The 20,432-nt window shown below is 36.6% G+C and overlaps 1 protein-coding gene across 1 annotated transcript in view; it reads left to right on the top strand.

Moving 5' to 3' along the window:
* The first annotated feature begins 2,705 nt into the window (after positions 1–2,705).
* Positions 2,706–20,432, top strand: part of LOC118764206 — a 40,004-nt gene continuing 22,277 nt past the window's right edge. The window contains exons 1-6 of the mRNA XM_036504676.1: positions 2,706–2,841; positions 7,208–7,321; positions 8,081–8,265; positions 15,195–15,312; positions 15,502–15,599; positions 18,040–18,177. Coding sequence (XP_036360569.1) covers positions 7,284–7,321; positions 8,081–8,265; positions 15,195–15,312; positions 15,502–15,599; positions 18,040–18,177 — 577 coding nt within the window. The 5' untranslated portion in view covers positions 2,706–2,841; positions 7,208–7,283. The remainder of the gene's footprint in view (positions 2,842–7,207; positions 7,322–8,080; positions 8,266–15,194; positions 15,313–15,501; positions 15,600–18,039; positions 18,178–20,432) is intronic.

Raw genomic sequence — 20,432 nt, 5'->3', positions numbered from 1 at the left:
AAGTTTTATTTCTTACAAAATATTTTGTTACTAACACGTTTCAAATTTACCGGCAAAATTAGTTTAAGACCATGTTGTATGTATGCAATTTTTTTGCCAAAAATGGGTGGTCACACAACTAGCCTAGTTGCACTATATAGTGTTATAATTTAACGTCATTATACAATTGATTAATAATGGGAAAACAACGTAGTCTCAGTCCAGTCACGAGAGCAAACATCGTATTACTCCACAAGCAAAAAGTTTCCTTTTCGAACATCAGCAAGCAAGTAAAGTGCAGTAAAACGGCTTGTGTGCAAGCATGGAAGTCATACTCAGAGACTGGTCAATATAAAGATCGGCAAAGGACTGGCGCCCCAAGAAAAACGACGGCGCAGTTGGACCATCGAATCCACCGACTTTCGAAGGCAACCGAATGCTGACAGCTGTTGACATTTGTAAACAATTGTCCAAAGAGAATGGTGTTATTTTTACACCACAAACCGTCCGCAACCGTTTGAAAGAATTTAGACTACATGGACGAATCGCTCCGAAAGAAATCGACTCAAACGCCTTAATTTCGCTAAAAGGCATGCCCAATGGACAGCCGTAGATTGGTGCAGGGTTCTTTGGAGTGACGAGTCACGCTTCTGTATATTTGGATCAGATAGTAAAACACATCAGACGTCGCCCAACCGAGGAATTCCATCCGAAATGCGTGAAAAAGACGGCGCAAGCAGGGGTGGGGGTGTGATGGTGTGGGCGGCATTTAGTAGCTTTGGTGTTGGCCCTTTAATTAAAGTTGATGGAAAGTTAAATAGTGTAGATTATATGAATCTACTAAAGGATAATGTTGTGCCATATTTGACTCACCAAATGCCTCTGGGGGCTATTTATCAGCCGGACAATAGTCAAAAAGGTTATGGAATTTTTTGATCACCATAATATTGACGTAAAAGGTTATGGAATTTTTTGATCACCATAATATTGACGTAATCGAATGGCCTCTCCAGAGCCCGGACCTGAATCCGATCAAGAACTTGTGGAATTATGTTTCCAAAGAACTTCATGCTAAAAAACTGTCTAATGTAAAACAATTATTCGATTATATCAATGAAATATGGCAAAACATTCCCATAGAATTTTGTAATCACTTAGCGAATTCAATGCCGAGGCGTTGTTCAGCTGTTATTAAGAATAAAGGCTACGGCACAAAGTACTAATATGTATTTGGTTCTTGTTGCTACAATCTAAAGATTTAAATAAAATCATAATATGGTCATTAACTAATTTTGCCGTTTATATTAATTTAGCATTAGAATTCTTCAAGTTGTATAAAAAATAGTTATTGTCTGCATCTTTCGAAAGAGAAATAAATTCTGCCTAAGGTGTAAAAGATAGAAATAGTTTGTATGGTGTTAGTAACAAAATATTTTGTAAGAAATAGAACTTCTCTCTCTCTCTCTCTCTCTCACACACACACACACACACACACAGTAACACTTTCTCTCTCCGACAACGCACACCTCTACTTTTCAGTCAATCACTCACTCACTCAAAAAAGATGCGAGGAAAAAATAAATAAAACAATGTACTCTGTTACTCTCCTCTCTCTCACACACACACACATTCACATACAACACACACTTTCGATCTCACCCCCCCCCCATGAACACATACACACATCCCCGTTAATTTTCTAATTTAATTAATAGATAAATTTTTTTTACAGAATTTACCGAACACTGTACCTTAACAGCTGATCTGTGTCATTGATAAGTCTGCTAGTTATATCGAGCAATAGCCAATGTCTTGCAAACTTGCACATGCAAGTGCTACTAGTTAAAAGCTCCGTATATCAGAAGCTAGCAAGTGTATGGGGTCATCCGGAGAGAATGCACGCCGTTTCGGGGCCTACCTCTCGACGGCATCAATGCGCACGCCCCCCCCCCCTCACTGATATGAGGCCCCGCTTGCTAGATCAGCTGGTTATGAAGAACTCAATATACTTCTAGCCATCGCTCATCGTCTCTTGTTAACCAAATCCAGTGGCTAGCCTTCTCCACTGTAGATTGTATATCAGTCATGGTGGTATTGACTTTACGATGAGTTAGGCCTAGCGATAACAACAGTCGTCTCACGCTGTGTCCAACAAACCCTCTACATCCGACTTCGATATTTGAAGCATACAGTTTGTTTAGTTAGAAAATGTAATGATGCGTATTTATATGGTTTACTGTTGTTCTGGTTTCTGTTTGTATTTTCTCATTTTGTGCTTGCGGCTGCAATATGAGAAATCGTCAGTTATTGAATGCCTTTTTAATCTTATTCTGGATGCGCAATGGCCCAATGATTAGGGCAGCGGACTCGCGGTTTCGATTCGCAGACCGGGCGTTGTATGTTTTTATTGAGCGAAAACACCTAAAGTTCCACGCGGCTCCAGCAGGGGGTGGTGGCGACTTCTGTTGTACTCTTTCGCCTCGACTTTCTCTCACTCTTTCTTCTTATTTCTTGAGTAACGCTGCGATGGACTGGCGTCCCGTCCAACTGGGCGGGAGGGAGGGACATACGTCATAGAAACCGGGAAACCGGGCCCATGAGCCCGGTTAGGCCTGAAAAAGGCGCATAAAAGAAAATCTTATTAAAACCTTGTCTTGTCCATTATAGCTCCGTTATGAACTCAGCTTAATCATTGCCGTTTCACTACAAGCGTTTCACGTGAGCAAATATTTAGTCAAAATTATTTTACTCAAAGCGATGGGATAAAGTGTATCCTTTTGAAACAAATCTTATTAACCTTGAAATTACATTTATCAAAACAACTGAACATGGAACATTCATAAACATCAGAATAACATCGAGGTACATTTTGTAAATTTTGGGTTTATTTAAAACATTTTTCTGGTCCGTTTTTATAAGCGTTTGTCTATGTCTTCATTTGAACGATAAATAACGTGTATTAGAGTCAGTCTTTAACCATATAACTGAACAAATCCTAGGGAAAAGTCGCAGTTAATATTTTTCTTCAGTCAAATAAGGGTAACTGATGTTGAGGTTTCACAGTGATACTGAATATCATTAAGAGTCTGACCAACAATTAATTAATTGCGAGTCACTGACGTGGTGTCGTCTATTTACTAGGTTGTTTATGGGAATGTCAACTTGTGTGGAGAGTGGCAATAATTATACATATTTTCATAAATATTTTCATATAGACACACACACATTACGCAGTACTTCGTTATGTTATAGGGAAAGGAACGGTTCCATCTCCATGACTTAAACAAGATCACGATGCTACTGATGTTCACTATTAACATCGGTCGGGAGAACGAGAGGAGAAACGGGTGCATCGGGTAGGCCATATTAAATCGGATCTTTAAGCAATCAATTACATAAACCTTTCGGCATCCTTTTTCTGTTCTTTTTTTTTCTTCTCTTTTTTTCTCTTATTTTTTCCCACGGATAAACCTCGGCATGTTTTAACTGACATACTAATATAATTACGTGCGTACGTATGTATGTTACTACTTACTTCAAGATACTTCTACACTAAGACATGATGTAATAGGAAAAACTATTTACAATGTTATCTGCAAGAAGAATTACTCTGTTGAATATTTCAAAAGCATGCCAGAACCATAAAATGTTTACACCTTTAAAATCAAGGAATATTAGTAGAATATTCAATTAAAAATAATAAAATAAAAGCAGCTATCCAGTGCGAACACACGAGACCCTGATATTGTTCTGTGGGGCGGGAAATAAAAATCATGCATCATTGTAGAAGTCAGCTGCCCAGCTGATGTGAACATACCATCAAAAGTCCAGAAAAAGTGAACATTTATGGTGAACTAATGAAGAACTTACGGATCTTTTCACTTTGACTGGCAGATTTAAAAAATAATTTCTTTGTAACTAAACACCTTTAAACTTCGTATACTGGTAGAATGTGTTACATAAAACACCTTTTTCTCTTGGCTTTCTTGAGAAAATTCTGTAGTTTGTAAGCTATTTGTTGTTAAATTTCTTGCACTTCGGCAATTTCAACAAATCAATGACGTCTATTGAGGTGAATACAATTTCTGCTGTTTATTTTTTAAATATGCCGGTCAAAGTGAAAAGATCCGAACTTACAGTTTTTGAACCCAAGCTATAAACTCTCATTTGTATTTATCATCAATGGTGCACAGGGTTATGTAGCTAAGGGATTGGCACAAAAACCATTCTGTTAGTAGCACTGTGAAAATTTGTAAGACATTCCAAAGATTCTCCTTAAATCATCTCATCTAGGTCGTCTCATAGGATGCCCCTTCTCCATAAAAGATTCTTTAAATGAAGATGTAATGGATCTTGCAAGCATGAAGTAGATTCGATCCACCATAGCCAAATTTAAATTAACACTGCAAGATCCACTTCAAATATATGCACACACTTGGTTCTGTGCATTCACAAAGACACATATGTAAAAAGTAATAATGCATATACACATACAAACACCTAAATACTAAAAACATGTACTTACAGAACATAAGTGCAGGCATGTACAGAGTGGTCTGAAAGTCTTGTTACCCCCTACCAAAAAATAATGAAAACAATAGAAGATCAAGTAATGCAGTAATCCAAAGCGCGAACTGCATTTAGTTCATTCACTTTCATTGATGCTGTCACACATCGAGAAGGCCTGTATGAACACCATCATTTTTGTAGCACAGAATGATGTGGTGCTATGTCCTGTGTGATATTTTTCGAAGCTGTGCTTTGGTGATTGTTGCAAATGCTCTCCAAACAGCGTCCTTTAACTGATGTGTATTCTGGTATCATTCATGTGAAACTCTTTCCTTGATAATACCCCCACAGAGCGTTATCATGAGACATGAAGTCTGGACTTCTGGGAGGCCGACTGACAGGTGCTGGAAGTTGTTGAGATCCTCGCCCTATCCATCTGCCCTGAAAAACTTCATTTAGGTATTCCCAGACAGTGTTAGCATAGTGGGGTGGAACACCATCTTGTTGGAAGCAACAATCATTCAAGTCAACATTCAACATCTGGAGTTGTGGAACAAACCACTCCCTTAACATGGCCAAGTAAGATTGCCAGTTAACAGTGCTCTCGAAGAAACAGGGTCCTATCAGGTGCTTACTCAATATGGTGGCCCAAATCGTTACATGTGAGTGGAGGGTTGTGCTAAAACAAAAAATAATGGTAATAATGACAATAATAAACAATATCTAGTGGGTAACAAGACTTTTGGACCACCCTGTACTTATGTGCACACACTAAATCAAATATTTACAAACCCTGCAAACTGTCTTAACTCAAAAAGTCTTTTTAGTGACCAGCTTCAATTCCATTAAGTACTTAAATAAACCCTCCACACACACACCATAATAATCTATATATCATCAGCATTGTTGTCGTCATCATTTCCATGTTAGCATGGGTTGACATCATCATTTGATGTCCATGTTCCTTGCTGACAAAGGTTGAACTGATTGGCAGAATCTGTTGAGTCTAAGGACTGTTGAGTCAAGCTCCAGTGTCTGCTTTGGCAAAGGTTCTGCAGTTGGATGCTCTTCCTAATGCCAGTCACTTTACTGGGTGCTTTTTCCATTCTACCAGCACTCTTGAAGTCACCATGCAACTTGCAGGACAATGAACGCTAGGGGAGGTGGGGGGGGGGCTCAGCTTTGTGCAAGAGGACAAGGGATTAAGTATGAGAGAAGGGGATGGTTGTCGGAGCAGTTTCTTGTAGAGGATCTGCATGGCTACTTACATTTAGTAGGGAAGAGAAAAATAAAAGAGAAATGATCCGTAGGAGCTTCAAAGAGACAGATAGTAGTGATGAGGTTCCTAGGTGCTCCCTCAAAGCACAACGTGAGTAGATGTGGGTGATTTGCAAGATTGTAGGACTGGGTGGGCAAGGGCAGTAGATTGCAACTGTGAAAATTGGGTAGGGTTGAAGGTGGATGATCAATGGACCATAGGTTGAGAAAGATAGAGCAGGGTGAGTGAATACCAGGATAGTAATGATGATAAATGTGACGTGGGGAGGACAAAAGAGCTAACATAAATGTGGGTGGAGAGCAGCAATTTCTGTAATTTATATTTGGGAAAAGAAATGAAAGAGGTGGGCTTTTAGCATTTAATATGTACAAATTTTCTTTCATTGCAAAGTGTGTGCACATCTATGAAAGTAATCACCACTGAAATTCCATATTGACCACTCAAGCAAAGTGTGCCATTTTTAAGTGTGTATTAAGATTTTATTGGGTTGTCCAGAAAGTTCGTGCCGATTTTTAAAGGAAAGAAAACGGTCAATAAATACTTGCCATTACATTTTTAATCAACCAAATATGAACCATTTTGTTGCACAATGCCTCTCCATCTTACCTTTTTTTTACCATTAAGACTATTCTGAAGAAGTGGAATTCCGAAGGAGCAATACCTAGTGAATATGGAGGGTGGGGTAACACATCCTTGCCTAGCTGCAGCAATTTTTATCTGGTTCCCAAAGCATCAAGTGGCAACATTGAACTTTCTTATCTTCCATTTTAAAGAGTTACAGAATTAACACAGGTTATGGGAACATAAACCTTCTTCCAGGAAAAGATAGCTTAAACTGTGCTCTAAATGGGGGTGTAGTCAAATCCTATTTTATGGACTCAACCATGTTCTAAAATAAGTCGAAAGGTAAGCTACTATAAATCGGCATGAACTTTCCGGACAACCCAATATTATTAAACTACACATTACTAATGTTTGTGTCTGTACAATAGGTGAAGAAGCAATGAGTCATATGTGTGTCAGCTAATTGTGTTAAGACTTAATTACTTTCATTGTTAAGTTTGATTAACAATCCTTTTACTGTTAGTTTCAACTGTATTTTCCTAAACTTCCACCAATTTCTGCTTAATGTTATTTCAGTCCCATTGAAACCCATTATTTTAAGTTGTGTGTTAGTAAAAATCATACCAAAGGTAACATTGGAGCTCAATGCGGTCCTGCAGCTTGCTGGATCCTGTCAAACCATCGAACCCATACCTGCATAGAAAGTAATAGACATTAAATAATGAGGGTGGTAGTGATGATGGTGATGACGTGTATTATAATGTGCAACTATTTTCTTCTATCATGAGAAATTTCTTTGCCAAATAATGATTTATTCACCAACATACAATAACATACCTGAGATTAAAGGCATTTTTATTTAATAATTTATTGCAGTGAATTTAACTCAAAATGGAACTGGTTTTCCATTAATTTTTACTGTCTTGTAATAAAACAAAGAACATGACAAGATATGTCAGTGAGAAGAGGAAGACCAACTGTACCCCCAACGTAAGTGTTTTTCTTTCTGTAGATTTATTTTGAACCTATATGAAGACTAATGAAAGAATTACATTCTATATATATATTGCTTTCGATGTTACCGTCATTCATTTCATGACAGTTAGAATCAGTTAAAAGCTCAAATACAAGGGTTGGCTGAAAAGTTCATAGGCTGACCAAGATACTCTCACTGCTGAACAGAAATCTTCATCATGCCAAGTTCGTTGTGCAGAATTTTCTCAACTCTTTCACAGCATATGCTAACAGCATTAGCTATGCGATTTATAATCAATTGCCTGCCATCCATGTGGTGGACATGACTAATATATTCCTCATTGGTGGCAGTTGCAGGACATCCAGACCACGGGTCATCTTCAAGACCCTCCCTTCGCCTCCTAAATTCAGCTGCCCACTTTTGCACTGTTGATAAAGCTGAAGCATCGTCCCCTAATGTAGCAACCATTTCAGCATGAATGTTCTTGGGGACTAAACCCTTTTTCTGGAGGTACATGATAATACCAAAACACTTTTGTCACTTTTCAAAAGAAGATGCTCCCAGTTACTTTTGAAGTTTTCTTTGAACGGTCAAATGTCAGTTTACCTGGTAAGAAATAATACAGTTAAAGGGTTGAAATTTATGCATGCAAAATTTCCTGTCTCTAGCATAACTCCTTCATAGTTAGCCTATGAACTTTTTAGCTAACCCTGGTATTGCCATTGTAATGGATAAGAATAACAGTGCTAACATCTTGCTATTGTTACTTTCAGGTACTTTAGGGATGTTTTTAGCAAACTATATAAAGAAGATTTTCGCAGGTTTCTCTTGAAAAATAGATCTCTTGCACCACTACAGTTCCTTGACTTGATTTCTGAAATAAACAAAATACAAGATAAAAATTTTAAACAATACAAAGTTAACCAAGTTTGGAGGAGATTTTTTAAAACCGATAATGGTAAGGTTTTTTAATCATTCATTATTGGTATTTATAATGATAGTTGAATACATCAAAGAACCACTAAAAGGAATTCCAAAATTAAAATTAATAAAAATAAAAAGACGTTAACATGTCAAAATGCAAAATGTTAGGTAGAAAAAGCGAACACAAACCCCCATTATTGACATTTTTTTTCCTTTTAATTATGGCAGACATTGGGTCTCACAAAGATGATAAGTGACCAAGGCCTTTGGTGTTATGCCATGCTTGAGAAGACTCATCAAGACAAGTGAAATTATAGTTGTGGCCAATGCTGGTGTCACGTAACTGGCACCTGTGCTGGGGGCACATAAAAAGCACTCATTATACTTTTGGATTTTGGAGTGGTTGGCACCAGGAAGGGTATCCAGCCATAGAAACCATGCCAAATCAGTTTGGGACCTGGTGCACCTCTCCAGCTTACCACTTTCAGTCAAGCTGTCCAACCCATGCCAGCATAGAAAGTTGACACTAAATGATGATGAAGATAATGATGATCGGAAAATAATGCAGTCCTCTGATTTATTGGATACTGCTAAACCCTTCAACCCATGCCAGCATGGAATACAAACACTGCTTAATGATGATAGAAGTGGTGGTGGTGGTGGCAGCAGCTATGGGGGTAAGGGCAGTAAGACAAAACTATCCCTAAACTGGAGACTGGTCCAAATGCTTACAATGCTAAAGGTACCAAAGGGCCAGTTAATGGTTTTAACCCTTTAGCATTCAGATTACTCTGCCACATGTACAGCTTATTTATTTTTAAAATGATATTGTAGGATAGACCCATGCCAATATGGACAATAGACATTAAATGTAGATGATGATGTGAGGGGCCAGATCTAGCTGGCTTGAGCATGAAGCAGGTAGAATATTTTGGCCAGATATGGTCAGTTTAAATGTTATAGGATTAAATCAACCAGACAAGAACTGGAACATTCCTTCTGGTACGGGCTTTCACACATTTTCTGTCCAAATCTCATTCAGAAATCTTTGAGTAACCCATAGTAAAAGATATTTCTTAAAGTGCTGCACATAGGAGTGAATTCGAAACTAAGAAGTTGTGAAGAAAGCTTCTTTTGTTCATTCATTTAATTGACCACAAGGGCCTTTCAAAGAAAGGAAGCTGTGGGCTGGACATAGACATAATGAGATGGAATGATTAACAATATGATAATAATGAGGGCAACAGCAACACCCGCCGATTGCTGTATACCCGAGCACATTGTTCTTTTATAAAACATTTTGAGGCTACAAACCTCTTACATGATAACACATTAAGGAGGCAATAAAGCTCTTACATTAACTTCATACAAAGCCATTTTGAAGCAATAAACCTCTTACACAAGTCCTTTTAGGAATCAAAAATACAATCTCCTTGCCCGACAGCTATGTGGGTAAAAGAGATTCTTACCCACACAGCTGTCTGAATCTTTGTGGAAGTTGTGTAGCTAGGTATGTTAGAACAGAGTTAGTTGTAAGTTAATGTGTAATAAGCAAAGGATACACAAAAAATTCAGTGGACTTTTTAACAGGCTAACAACAAGGATTTCGTACGCACTAATTAGATATGCAGAAGTAATTGGCAGGAAAGAGGGAGAGGCAAATGAAAGTACATAAACTACTTGCTGACTTACTGGAAGTAACAGATAATGTTGTTATCTTGGTGACCTAATTAGCACTAGATTGTAATTATGACAGCAGTTTAATTTCACAAATGAAATGACAAAGGTGGTGATGTGCTGCGTGGTAGACCTATCCGCTCCATAATATATCATACATGATAAAAAATATTCATAAAACATATATTATAGGCGTAGGAGTGGCTGTGTGGTAAGTAGCTTGTTTACAAACCACATGGTTCCAGTTTCAGCCCCACTGCGTGGCACCTTGAGCAAGTTTCTCCTACTATAGCCCTGGGCCGACCAAAGCCTTCTGAGTAGATTTGATAGACGGAAACTGAAAGAAGCCCGTCGTATGTATATAAATATATATATGTATGTGTGTGCGTTTGCCCCCCCCAACATCGCTTGACAACCGATACTGGTGTGTTTACGTCCCCGTAACTTAGCGGTTTAGCAAAAGAGACCGATAAAATAAGTACTAAGCTTACAAAAAATAAGTCCTGGGGTCAATTTGCTCAACTAAAGGTGGTGCTCCAGCATGGCCACAGTCACATGACTGAAACAAGTAAAAAGTAAAGTAAAAAAAGTAAAGTATATAGTATTTTTCAACATTGGTATATATGTTTATTAAAAATTCAGTATATCTTCTATGATAAGTCCTCCTTATGTGTAATAAAAGTCATGGCCCTTAGATTTTCTTGTGGTTCCTCCTCATGTTCACCAGGTTTTAGGATTTACTGTAGCAGAAACTGATATTTACTTCTTTTCTATTTGTTAACATCAGAAGGACTCCAGGAAGAAGCATTTTATATGATTCTGGTCAAATTTGCTCCAGAGATCTATCCTCTTCGATGGTACTATCCACTGTTAAAGGTTTGCACTCTAGCAGTCTGGTTTTAATAAGTATTCCATGTATAAAATGGTGAGCTGGCAGAATCATTAGCATGCTAGGCAAAATGCTTAGCAGCATGTTGTCTGTCTTAATGTTCTGTATTCAAATTCCGCCAAGGTCAACTTAGTCTTTCATCCTTTTGGGATTGACAACATATGTACTGTTGAGCACTGAGGTCAATTACTAGCTCTGTGCCAAAATTTGAAACCAGTATGTATTCCTTGTATTAAAGAAATTTTTTCAGCCATTATTGCTATAAATTCTTAGTTATATGCTAATACAATTAAATTCAGAAGAAATTTTTTTTATTATTCATAAAGCTTTTGATATCATATAGACAAAAGGTGTCTGTCATATATTTAATTGGGTTGTTTTTCCTTAAACTTCTAACCATTTTAAAGCATTAAAATATTTGTACAATCTTGTATAATGACTACTGCATTAGGCCTAATATGTAAGAACAAGGTAGGTGCTGATATATCGATAGATATTTGGAAATACTTGAGTCCCCTTCTCCATGACTTAAAAATCTTACAGTAGTAAGGAGAGTTTGTCAGAATGCCAAATTCATCTGGTGTGACAATCCTGTACACTTTGATTCAGTAATTAGTAACTTTTAAATTAATTAAAACAAAATTCCACATAGTTTACTTTAATCAATTAAAAAAATTATCAATCATTGAATCCAAATAGGCAGGATAATCTTGTCAATGAGACAAGAGTTTTAAGTTGTGGTTGAAAACATTAAAGTATTTCCTAATAACTATTAATCTGTGTTACGGAGATGTACTTGCATAGCAAGTGACTTGATCTGAGATCTTGTGCTGGAACGAAAGCAGTTGCAACATGGAAGGTGTTTATAAGCCATTTAAGAAACACACAAAAACTGTTAGATTCACTTCAACATTTAAATTTAATTTGTCAAAATATTTTCATCACTTTGAGACCGCAACCTGTTCACTGACAAAATTCCGAGCTGCATCTCTGTACCTTAACCTGAGCAAACTAGAGTTTTTGCTCCAAAATATTGGACATAAACTAGTGGATATTATACTAGACCATACAACCTCAAGCAAATCTCAAAATATATCAAGACCACCTTACTTCTGACTATACAATTATAACTGTGCTGATAATCTTTACTTTACTGTGCAGAAATTCCTGAGGTGTAAATTCACTCTTTTAGTTGTGATCATAATTTTTTGAATTGTTGCAAAAAAAAGTCTCCAATAACATATAATCAATAACCAATGTCAAGTTGAACATTTATGTAACTTATTGTAATTATTTCAAATAAAAATAAACAAATAGGTTTAATATCTTAATGCTTTAATAAATGATTGTGTAGAACATACATGTATAAATAGTAACAAATTATTAAATGGGGAAACTGTGATGGAAAAGGCTGTTAACCTATAAGAACATTTATGTCCTTTGCAGTTTCTTCTGCTACACACAGCAGGTCTGCTGCTGATATATATATATATATATATATATATATATAGAGAGAGAGAGAGAGAGAGAGAGAGAAGATAAGAAATGGAGCAATAATTAACAATGAGAAGTGGATCATTGGTGTTTAAAAGTCATTGTTTAATAGGATCTGGAACCATTTACAACTGTTTCTGTTTATGAAATTGGAGTAAATTTACATTTACCTCGTTACATTTAATAGACATCTTCAGAATGATTAGAGGGTAAAGTAAGGCAAAGAAAATGAAAGAGGAAAAAAGTTTGTTAAAGTCTATAGGCTTACATTTTAGTGACTTGTATATATTTCTACATGTTAGTAGATTCCTTCATTAGATGCGCGTGACAGTAAGCGGGGACAGTGACTATTTGACCAGTAGTGTTGGCTGAGGGAGTTATATGTGGTGGGGATATATACATATATATATATATATATATATATATATATTCTTTTCTTTTACTTGTTTCAGTCATTTGACTGTGGCCATGCTGGAGCACTGCCTTTAGTCGACCAAATCGACCCCAGGACTTATTCTTTGTAAGCCTAGTACTTATTGTATCAGTCTCTTTTGCCAAACCGCTAAGTTACGGGGATGTAAACACACCAGCATCGTCAACATTGTCAAGCGATGTTGGGGGGACAAACACAAACACACAAACATATATACACACATACATATATACGATGGGATTCTTTCAGTTTCCATCTACCAAATCCACTCACAAGGTTTTGGTCGGCCCGAGGCTATAGTAGAAGATACTTGGCCAAGGTGCCACACAGTGGGACTGAACCCGGAACCATGTGGTTGGTAAGCAAACTACTTACTACACAGCCAGTCCTGCATAATGTGTGTGTGTGTGCGTGTGTTTCTTTGAAATTGGTTAATGTATACTAATTGGAACTTTCTTTATTGCAACATTTTCATGTTTCCCAATCCTGTTTCATGTTAGCCATAAGCTCTCATTCTCATTCATTTTGACACTTGTTGCAACATTTCTACCAGTAGTACCTTTCACTGCGAGCACACATCTCTTTGTCATCCAGTACCCATGGTCGAATCAAAAGAAATACTTATTTCTGTTCCTGGTCAGTTATTGAACATTAAAAAGAATTCTAAATTCAGTTTCTTCATATTGCAATTAGCATTCAAAACTACATCTAGCCATGAAGTGTTTTGTTTTAATTGTATACATTTACTAACAGTATCGCCTGGCATTCCTTGGGTTTGTTTCGACCCTTTAGAATTGGAATTTTTGAAAATTAAAAATTTTGCATTATGTAGCTTGTTATTCTCTTTAAGTGAACATTTTTCTAGTTGAAATACACTGAAAAATGGCAACACAGCAGTCAAAAAATCGTAAAAAATAGGGATTTTCAGAGAAAAAAGCACCCTTTTGATGTAAATAATTTTTGGTGTTAACATGGTCCGATTTGAATTTTTTCTTCTACGGAAGGAAGAGCAAGCCTTCTTCTATCATACTCTGAATTTTGGTCAACTTGCACCACAGGGTCTCAGAGGAAATAGTGTTAGTTGAAGGCTACCAAAGCTGCCATACACAGACAACTTCAGCTTTATATAGAGAGAGATTAACTTCTTTGTTTCCTACTTTTGTTACTATAGTCTCTGATGTACCAGTTGTAATAAACTATTTTAGTTGTTGCTATCAATAATGTCAACTTGTGAGAAATTACCACGACTGTCAGTGAGATGATTAATTAAGACCGCTAATTCAATATTATCAAATTGTGCTAGTTGGTTTTATCAGTCCATGGTATTTTTTCTTTTTTGCATCGCAAGAAACAACTTCTGGGAAATGTCGTCGAGAATTTTCTCCAGAACTTGTGGCTGTTTCAAAGATTAGTTTAATCATCATCATCATCATCATCATCAACATCACCACCGCCGCCGCCGCCACCACCACCACCACCACCATCATCATCATTATCATCATCTTCATCATCAAGATCATTATCATCAGCCTTTAACATCCATTTTCGATGCTGGTATAGGTCGGACAGTTTTACTAGAGCTAGCAAGTAGGAGAGCTGCACCAGGTTCCAGCCTGATTTGGCATGGTTGCTATGGCTGGATGCCCTTCCTAATGCCAACCACTTTACAGAGTGGTTGGCATTAGGAAGGACATCCAGCATGGGGCGCTTTTGCATCACACTGGCACAGGCACTATTACATAATGCTAACATGGATACATTTTACATGGTGCTAGAAGGGGTGCCTTTTAGGTGGCACTGGCACAGGGCTCTTGTAGACCAGTCTTCTTCATCAGGAGGATTGGTATTAATATTTCTACTGTGGAGGGTGGGTCTTCTTGAGTCCTGCATGGTGCAAGATATCTCAGTTCTTCATCATCTCCTCCATGAGATTCAGTGTCCTGAGACCATTCTTCTGTATTTTGCCCCATGTTTTCCTAGGTTTTCCCTTTTCCACCAGTTCCATCTACTTTGAGTGATCAGCACTTCTTTATAAAGCTGTCAACATCCATCTGCATCACATGACCAAACCAGTGCAGGTTTCTCTCTTGCGCGCTGTATCTAATTTCTCTTATGTCTAACTTTTCTCTCAACACACCAGCACCCGGAGAAAGATAAATATAGAAAAAATAGTTACAAAAAATTAGTTACAAAAAATTAGTTACAAAAAATAGTTACAAAAAATTAGTTACAAAAAATAGTTACAAAAAATTAGTTACAAAAATTAGTTACAAAAAATTAGTTACAAAAATAGCTTTTTACTTAAGGCAGTAATATTGCCCAATATGTCTCTCTCTGCCTTTCTGGCTTCATTTGCTTTTTTATTCTTTATTTGTTTTAGTCATTAGGCTGTGGCCATGCTAAGGTATCACCTTGATAAAAACAAATCCTTAAAAGGCTTAGACAGCTCTTTGTTATTATCATTTTACAGGGGATGCCTTGCAGTGTTCGGACAGAATAATTGATCTATTGTCTACAAGTGAATATGTGACTATACCATTCTTGAAAGCAGCCTACCCTATAGTCCTTAAAGCCTTAGAATATAACTGGTAAGATTAGTGAACCCACATTAAAGTATGATGGTGTTCTACACCTTGTCTGATTTAAATTTGACTACATTTACAGTTTTAATTAAAACTGGTAGATTTCAGTAGAGAATGCATTTTTATTTCAATTTAATTTACCATTAGTTTTATGATCTGAAACTATGCTTGTAATAATGGTTTTTGTTTGATCAGGTTCCGGAAATATGAAGAAACTTTCCGCCAATCCGAACAATCTCAGAAGCGACCAAAATTTGAACTCCTAATGTCCTTCAAAAGAGCAATGAGGAAAAGTTGGTAAATTAAGATTTGTCATAAAGGATTTGTTGACCTTTCTATAAAGGTTCAGTCAGTGACCTTTCATGTATGTTGGGGTAAAACCCGGAATTCAAGGAAACTGGTAATGATCTATGTTGGCACCAATTTGTTCATAGGAGAGATCATAGAAGAAATTGATAAGCTCAGTGGCCATGAACACAAATAATCTAACATTCTGTGGGCCTTGCCTATCATCTGAGAGGTGGGAAATAGAGAAAGTGATGTTGTTGCTTTGATTGTGGGAAAGAAAAAAATCAGGGGTTTTTTTTTAGCATTATATAACTTTTAGTAAAATGGTGTTTATTGTCAATGTGTTGCTTTTACCCCTCAGTATGATGTTGTTCTTGACCCTTGCTTCATCCATTTTATTACCTGTTTTTTTTTTTTTACCTAGAACATATATTAAAGTCACCTGTACAGATATCAGTGTCATACCTACACATAATGTTTATATTAAAGTGTATGGCATTAGAATTGTGTTTTAGATAAATATTAGTGTTGAATAAGTAAAAGGTTACCTTCTTATGTCATGTCAAATCATAAGTACCGGTTTCCTGGTTTCCATGACTTATAAATTCCTCACCTGGATGGGGCACTGATCTATTGCAGGATTACTCATTTTTACCAGCTGAGTGGACTGGAGTAATGTGAAATGAAGTGTTTTGCTCAAGAACCCAACATGTCTCCTGGACCAGGAATCGAAACCACAATCTACCTATCATAAGTCTAACACCTTAACCACTAAACCATGTGCCTTTGCAAGTGTTGTAATTAGTGTTATGGGTATCAAACTTAGGAATTAAGGTACAGATAACATTATTTTGATTTATTGCAAAAGTTCAGAATATAAATGGCTCAATCTTACTGCTTGCAATCAAAATATTGTTTCATCAAAGTATTGTTTCATCCTTCAGTCCCAGCAAAGTATTGTTTCATCCTTCAGTCCCAGCAAATAATAGAAAAAAAAGAGCTGAACATGATTCAATTATTAATTATTCAAATGTTATTAAAATTTCCTCAAAACAACTTAATGTATGGTTTAGAAGCTTGCTTTGCAACCATGTGGTGATTTCAAGTTCTGTCTTTCTGCATGTCACTTTAGGCAAGTGTCTTTTACTATAACCCTAGAACAACCAATGCCTTGCAGGGGTATTTGGTAGACATTAATCATGTGGAAGACTGTGTTGTGTGTGTGTGTGTGTGTGTGTGTGTGTGTGAATTTTTAGTATATAATATAGATTCAGACAATTATGTGGCTATCCCAGAAAGCTCCTCCAATGGTGTTGGTTATCTGACCACATTGTAATCCAATACAGAGAAGTGTAGTGCAGTGTGTCCATACTGCTGGAATCCAGGAAATCCAATCAATTACTTCATGAGCAGTTTATATAACATAAAAAATCAGGAGGTATGAGAGATAAATATATTTATTTAACTATTTGACATCCTTAGAATTACAGCCATTTCACAGCCTTCTTCATGTAGTAACAATTATGTTTACATGTTTGCATTAGTATGCATGCTATGCATTATACAATACAGTTGTATATTCACAAATCTATGCAAATAAAGAAAGCTGGCTCATCAGATCACCAGAACATCATAGTTACACCAATGATTCAGCTCTCACACACATACATAACATTCACACATATACAGTGGAGGCACATGGACTAGTAGTTAAAGCAGTGGACTCGCAGTTGAGGGATTGCAGGTTTGAATCTCAGACCAGGTGATGTGTGTGTGTTTATGAGCAAAACACCAAAGTTCCACGCTGCTCTGGCAGAAGGTAATCGCAAATTTCTGCTGACTCTTTTGCCACAACTTTCTCTCACTCTTTCCTCCTGCATCTAGCAGCTCACCTGCGACAGACCGATGTCTTGTTCAGGTGGGGAACCTATACCCCAATGAAACTGGGAAACTTATGAACCAGGCATGGCTCAAGAAGGAATAGACAACAACACATATATATATTATGTGTGTGTGTGTGTGTGTGTGTATGTTTGTGCATCTTTGTGTTTGTGTTCGCCCCCACCCACTGCCACTGGATAAATAGTGCTGGTTTGTTAATAGCCACATAATTTATTGATTCAGTATAAATAAAAGACTTAAAATAATAATTAATAATAATTAGTGGGATCAATTTGTTCAATTAAACTCTTCAAGGCTGTACTCTAGTATGGTCACAACCCAGTGACTGAAACAAGGAAAAGAAAAGCAACAAATGAAAGCCAATCTGTTGTATATGGGATCAAACTCAATATTTATTATTAATTTACACAATAGAATTAAATACCTTTCCACTCATCTTTTAAATATTTCAAAACATTAATTTTTCAATGTTCTCACTGAAATATCTTTTTCATATCACTAGTTTTCTTTTCCATTCCATTATTTTTTTTCTCTGCTTTTTAGTCAGTGGTAGTAACATTCTTAGGAAAATAGGTTATTTGCTTACTGAAATCAGAAAACACGGTCTATCTTCTACACTCTCAGACTATATAGAATGCTTATACCAAGAACAACTACGTGATATTCAAGAAATAACTGAAGGTCGGTAAAATCTATTTTAAAATACTAATTCCTGATAATTTAAGTTGCACTACATATTCAATTAAATTTTACTCAAAAGTTGCACAATTATACAACAGTTCACTACTATGGCTCTTTATAAAGTATATGTGTATTAAGGAGGTTTGGTAACTAAATGATGTAGGTTCTACCATTGACCATTTATAGTAGGGTTCTATTAAGCACTCTATAATGGCTCAAGTAATACTATAATTCTCTCAGTTGATTTGCACTTACCCAGAGGTACAATGTTATGAGATTGACCAGGTTTAATCTTATAACTTTTATGTCAATATTATCATCATCATCATCACTACCTCCACCACCACCATTTAACATTCATTTTGTTCGCTGGCATGGGTTAGACGGTTTGACAGGATCTGGCAAGCTATAGGATGACGTTGAGCTCAAGTGTCACCTTTGGCATGGTTTTAGACAGCTTGATATCCTTCTTAAGGTTCTACAATTTACAGTGTAGTGTATCCTGGGTGTGTATACGCATACAGTGCAACACCAAAGGTTATTACACTGCAATACCAATACTTACAGCCACTTTGAACATTGCTAAAATGATAGTAACCAACATTAACAGTAAAACAGAAATAATACTACAAGTCAGTAATTACCTTCTAAGAAAACTTATAAAGAACTCTCTTATAAAGAGAGTCAAGACTATTGAAAAGGTTGCAAGACGCAACGAAAATTTTAGGAAAATAAAAATAAGAAATAAGTGGAAATTTTACCAGTGAGTGTGTTACATTAAAAGGCACAAAAAGAAAATGACTCTCCCCAGACACAACAGATTATAAAGAACCATTTGATATTATCATAGGATCAAAGGACTCCACTGAGGTAAGCGATATTGTTGGCCCATATATATTATCAGTACCACGCATAAAAGTTCCTTTTGTTTTTGGTGGTCTCTGCAGAAATGATGCTCTATGCCTCCAGAGAGACTTCAACCCACAAAAAACTGATTAATTGGGAAGGAATTACATCTCTTCTTCCAAAACCTAAGATTCTTCATTATTGTAGCAATAGGTCTTAAATCAGTTAACTTTCTCAATGTTAGCCTAGAATATGAATCCTTTATTTATAAACCCTATTAAAAAAGAAAACAAAAATGGTCATTGTAAGCAGCCAACCCCAAAATATGATTATAAATCATGCTAAAAATATATTTAGAAACTTAATCAAACACATGTCATTGAGACTTCTTTCTTTAGCTTCAAATGAACAAATAGTCAATAATCATTACATTCCATATAATGAAGCTCTTCATAACAGCATTACCAGGAAAAAGCACATTATATAAATAGTATCACACCCACAATAAACAAAAAGCACAAGCAAAATTATTTGGTCCAATCCCTTCTTCAATATAGAAGTTTCCTTATCAATAGCCAGTTTATTTTTCAAAATACTTCATCAGAAAAAATGAGATTTTGATTGCCATGACACTTCTAGTAGTTGAGAAGGTGATGACAGCACTCCCAACATTCTTGCATACGGTTGGTGAGTAGATGCCTTTACACACACCTCAATCTCTTATTAGCCCTCCTTCCTTCTTGATAGCCCTGGAAACTATGGCAATGAAGATCATTTTGAGTTTCGGATCACTTTCGAAGGCCTTTCTTACAATCAAATGGTTGACAACTTGAGGTTGATCTTTGAGGGCTTTCCCATTCTTGAGCCACTCCACGACTCTGTGGACAGTCATCTAGCTGACGTTGAGTTGCTTGGTGATGTTGGACTTGTGGCCTGCGTGCAGGAAAGCAGAGATCTCGATTCCCTTTGCTTTCATCTTAATACACCTGTACACAATGGAAAAGACATTTTAATGACATGTGCTGGAAAAGCAGAACTTCAAGTACGTTTGATGGCACTTCTTTAATCACACATGTAAACCTCTCAAAAGGGCCAGGACCAAGAGTAAAAGGACTTTTGCAAAGCCCAGTAGAAATCTGCTTGTTTGTTTGCTCATTATACATTAGTTAGTTAGAGGCAAAGAATGAGAGAAAAAGAGAGAGAGAGAGAGAGAGAGAGAGAGAGAGAGAGAGAGAGAGAGAGAGAGAGAGAGGCAGATAACAGTGGTGGTGCTGTGTTGATATTGTTTTCTTGAACTGATTTTTTTAATAGTGACCATCACATATGCATAAGTGCAACTATTTATTGTCTGCCCGCTTAAAAAATTTATATTTGTTTATAAGGGTTAATTTAGCCTAAACTTTGGATTC

This window comes from Octopus sinensis, linkage group LG1, assembly GCF_006345805.1.
Source record: "Octopus sinensis linkage group LG1, ASM634580v1, whole genome shotgun sequence".
NCBI classification, from domain to species: domain Eukaryota; kingdom Metazoa; phylum Mollusca; class Cephalopoda; order Octopoda; family Octopodidae; genus Octopus; species Octopus sinensis.
This window is presented reverse-complemented; position numbering and strand designations above follow the sequence as displayed.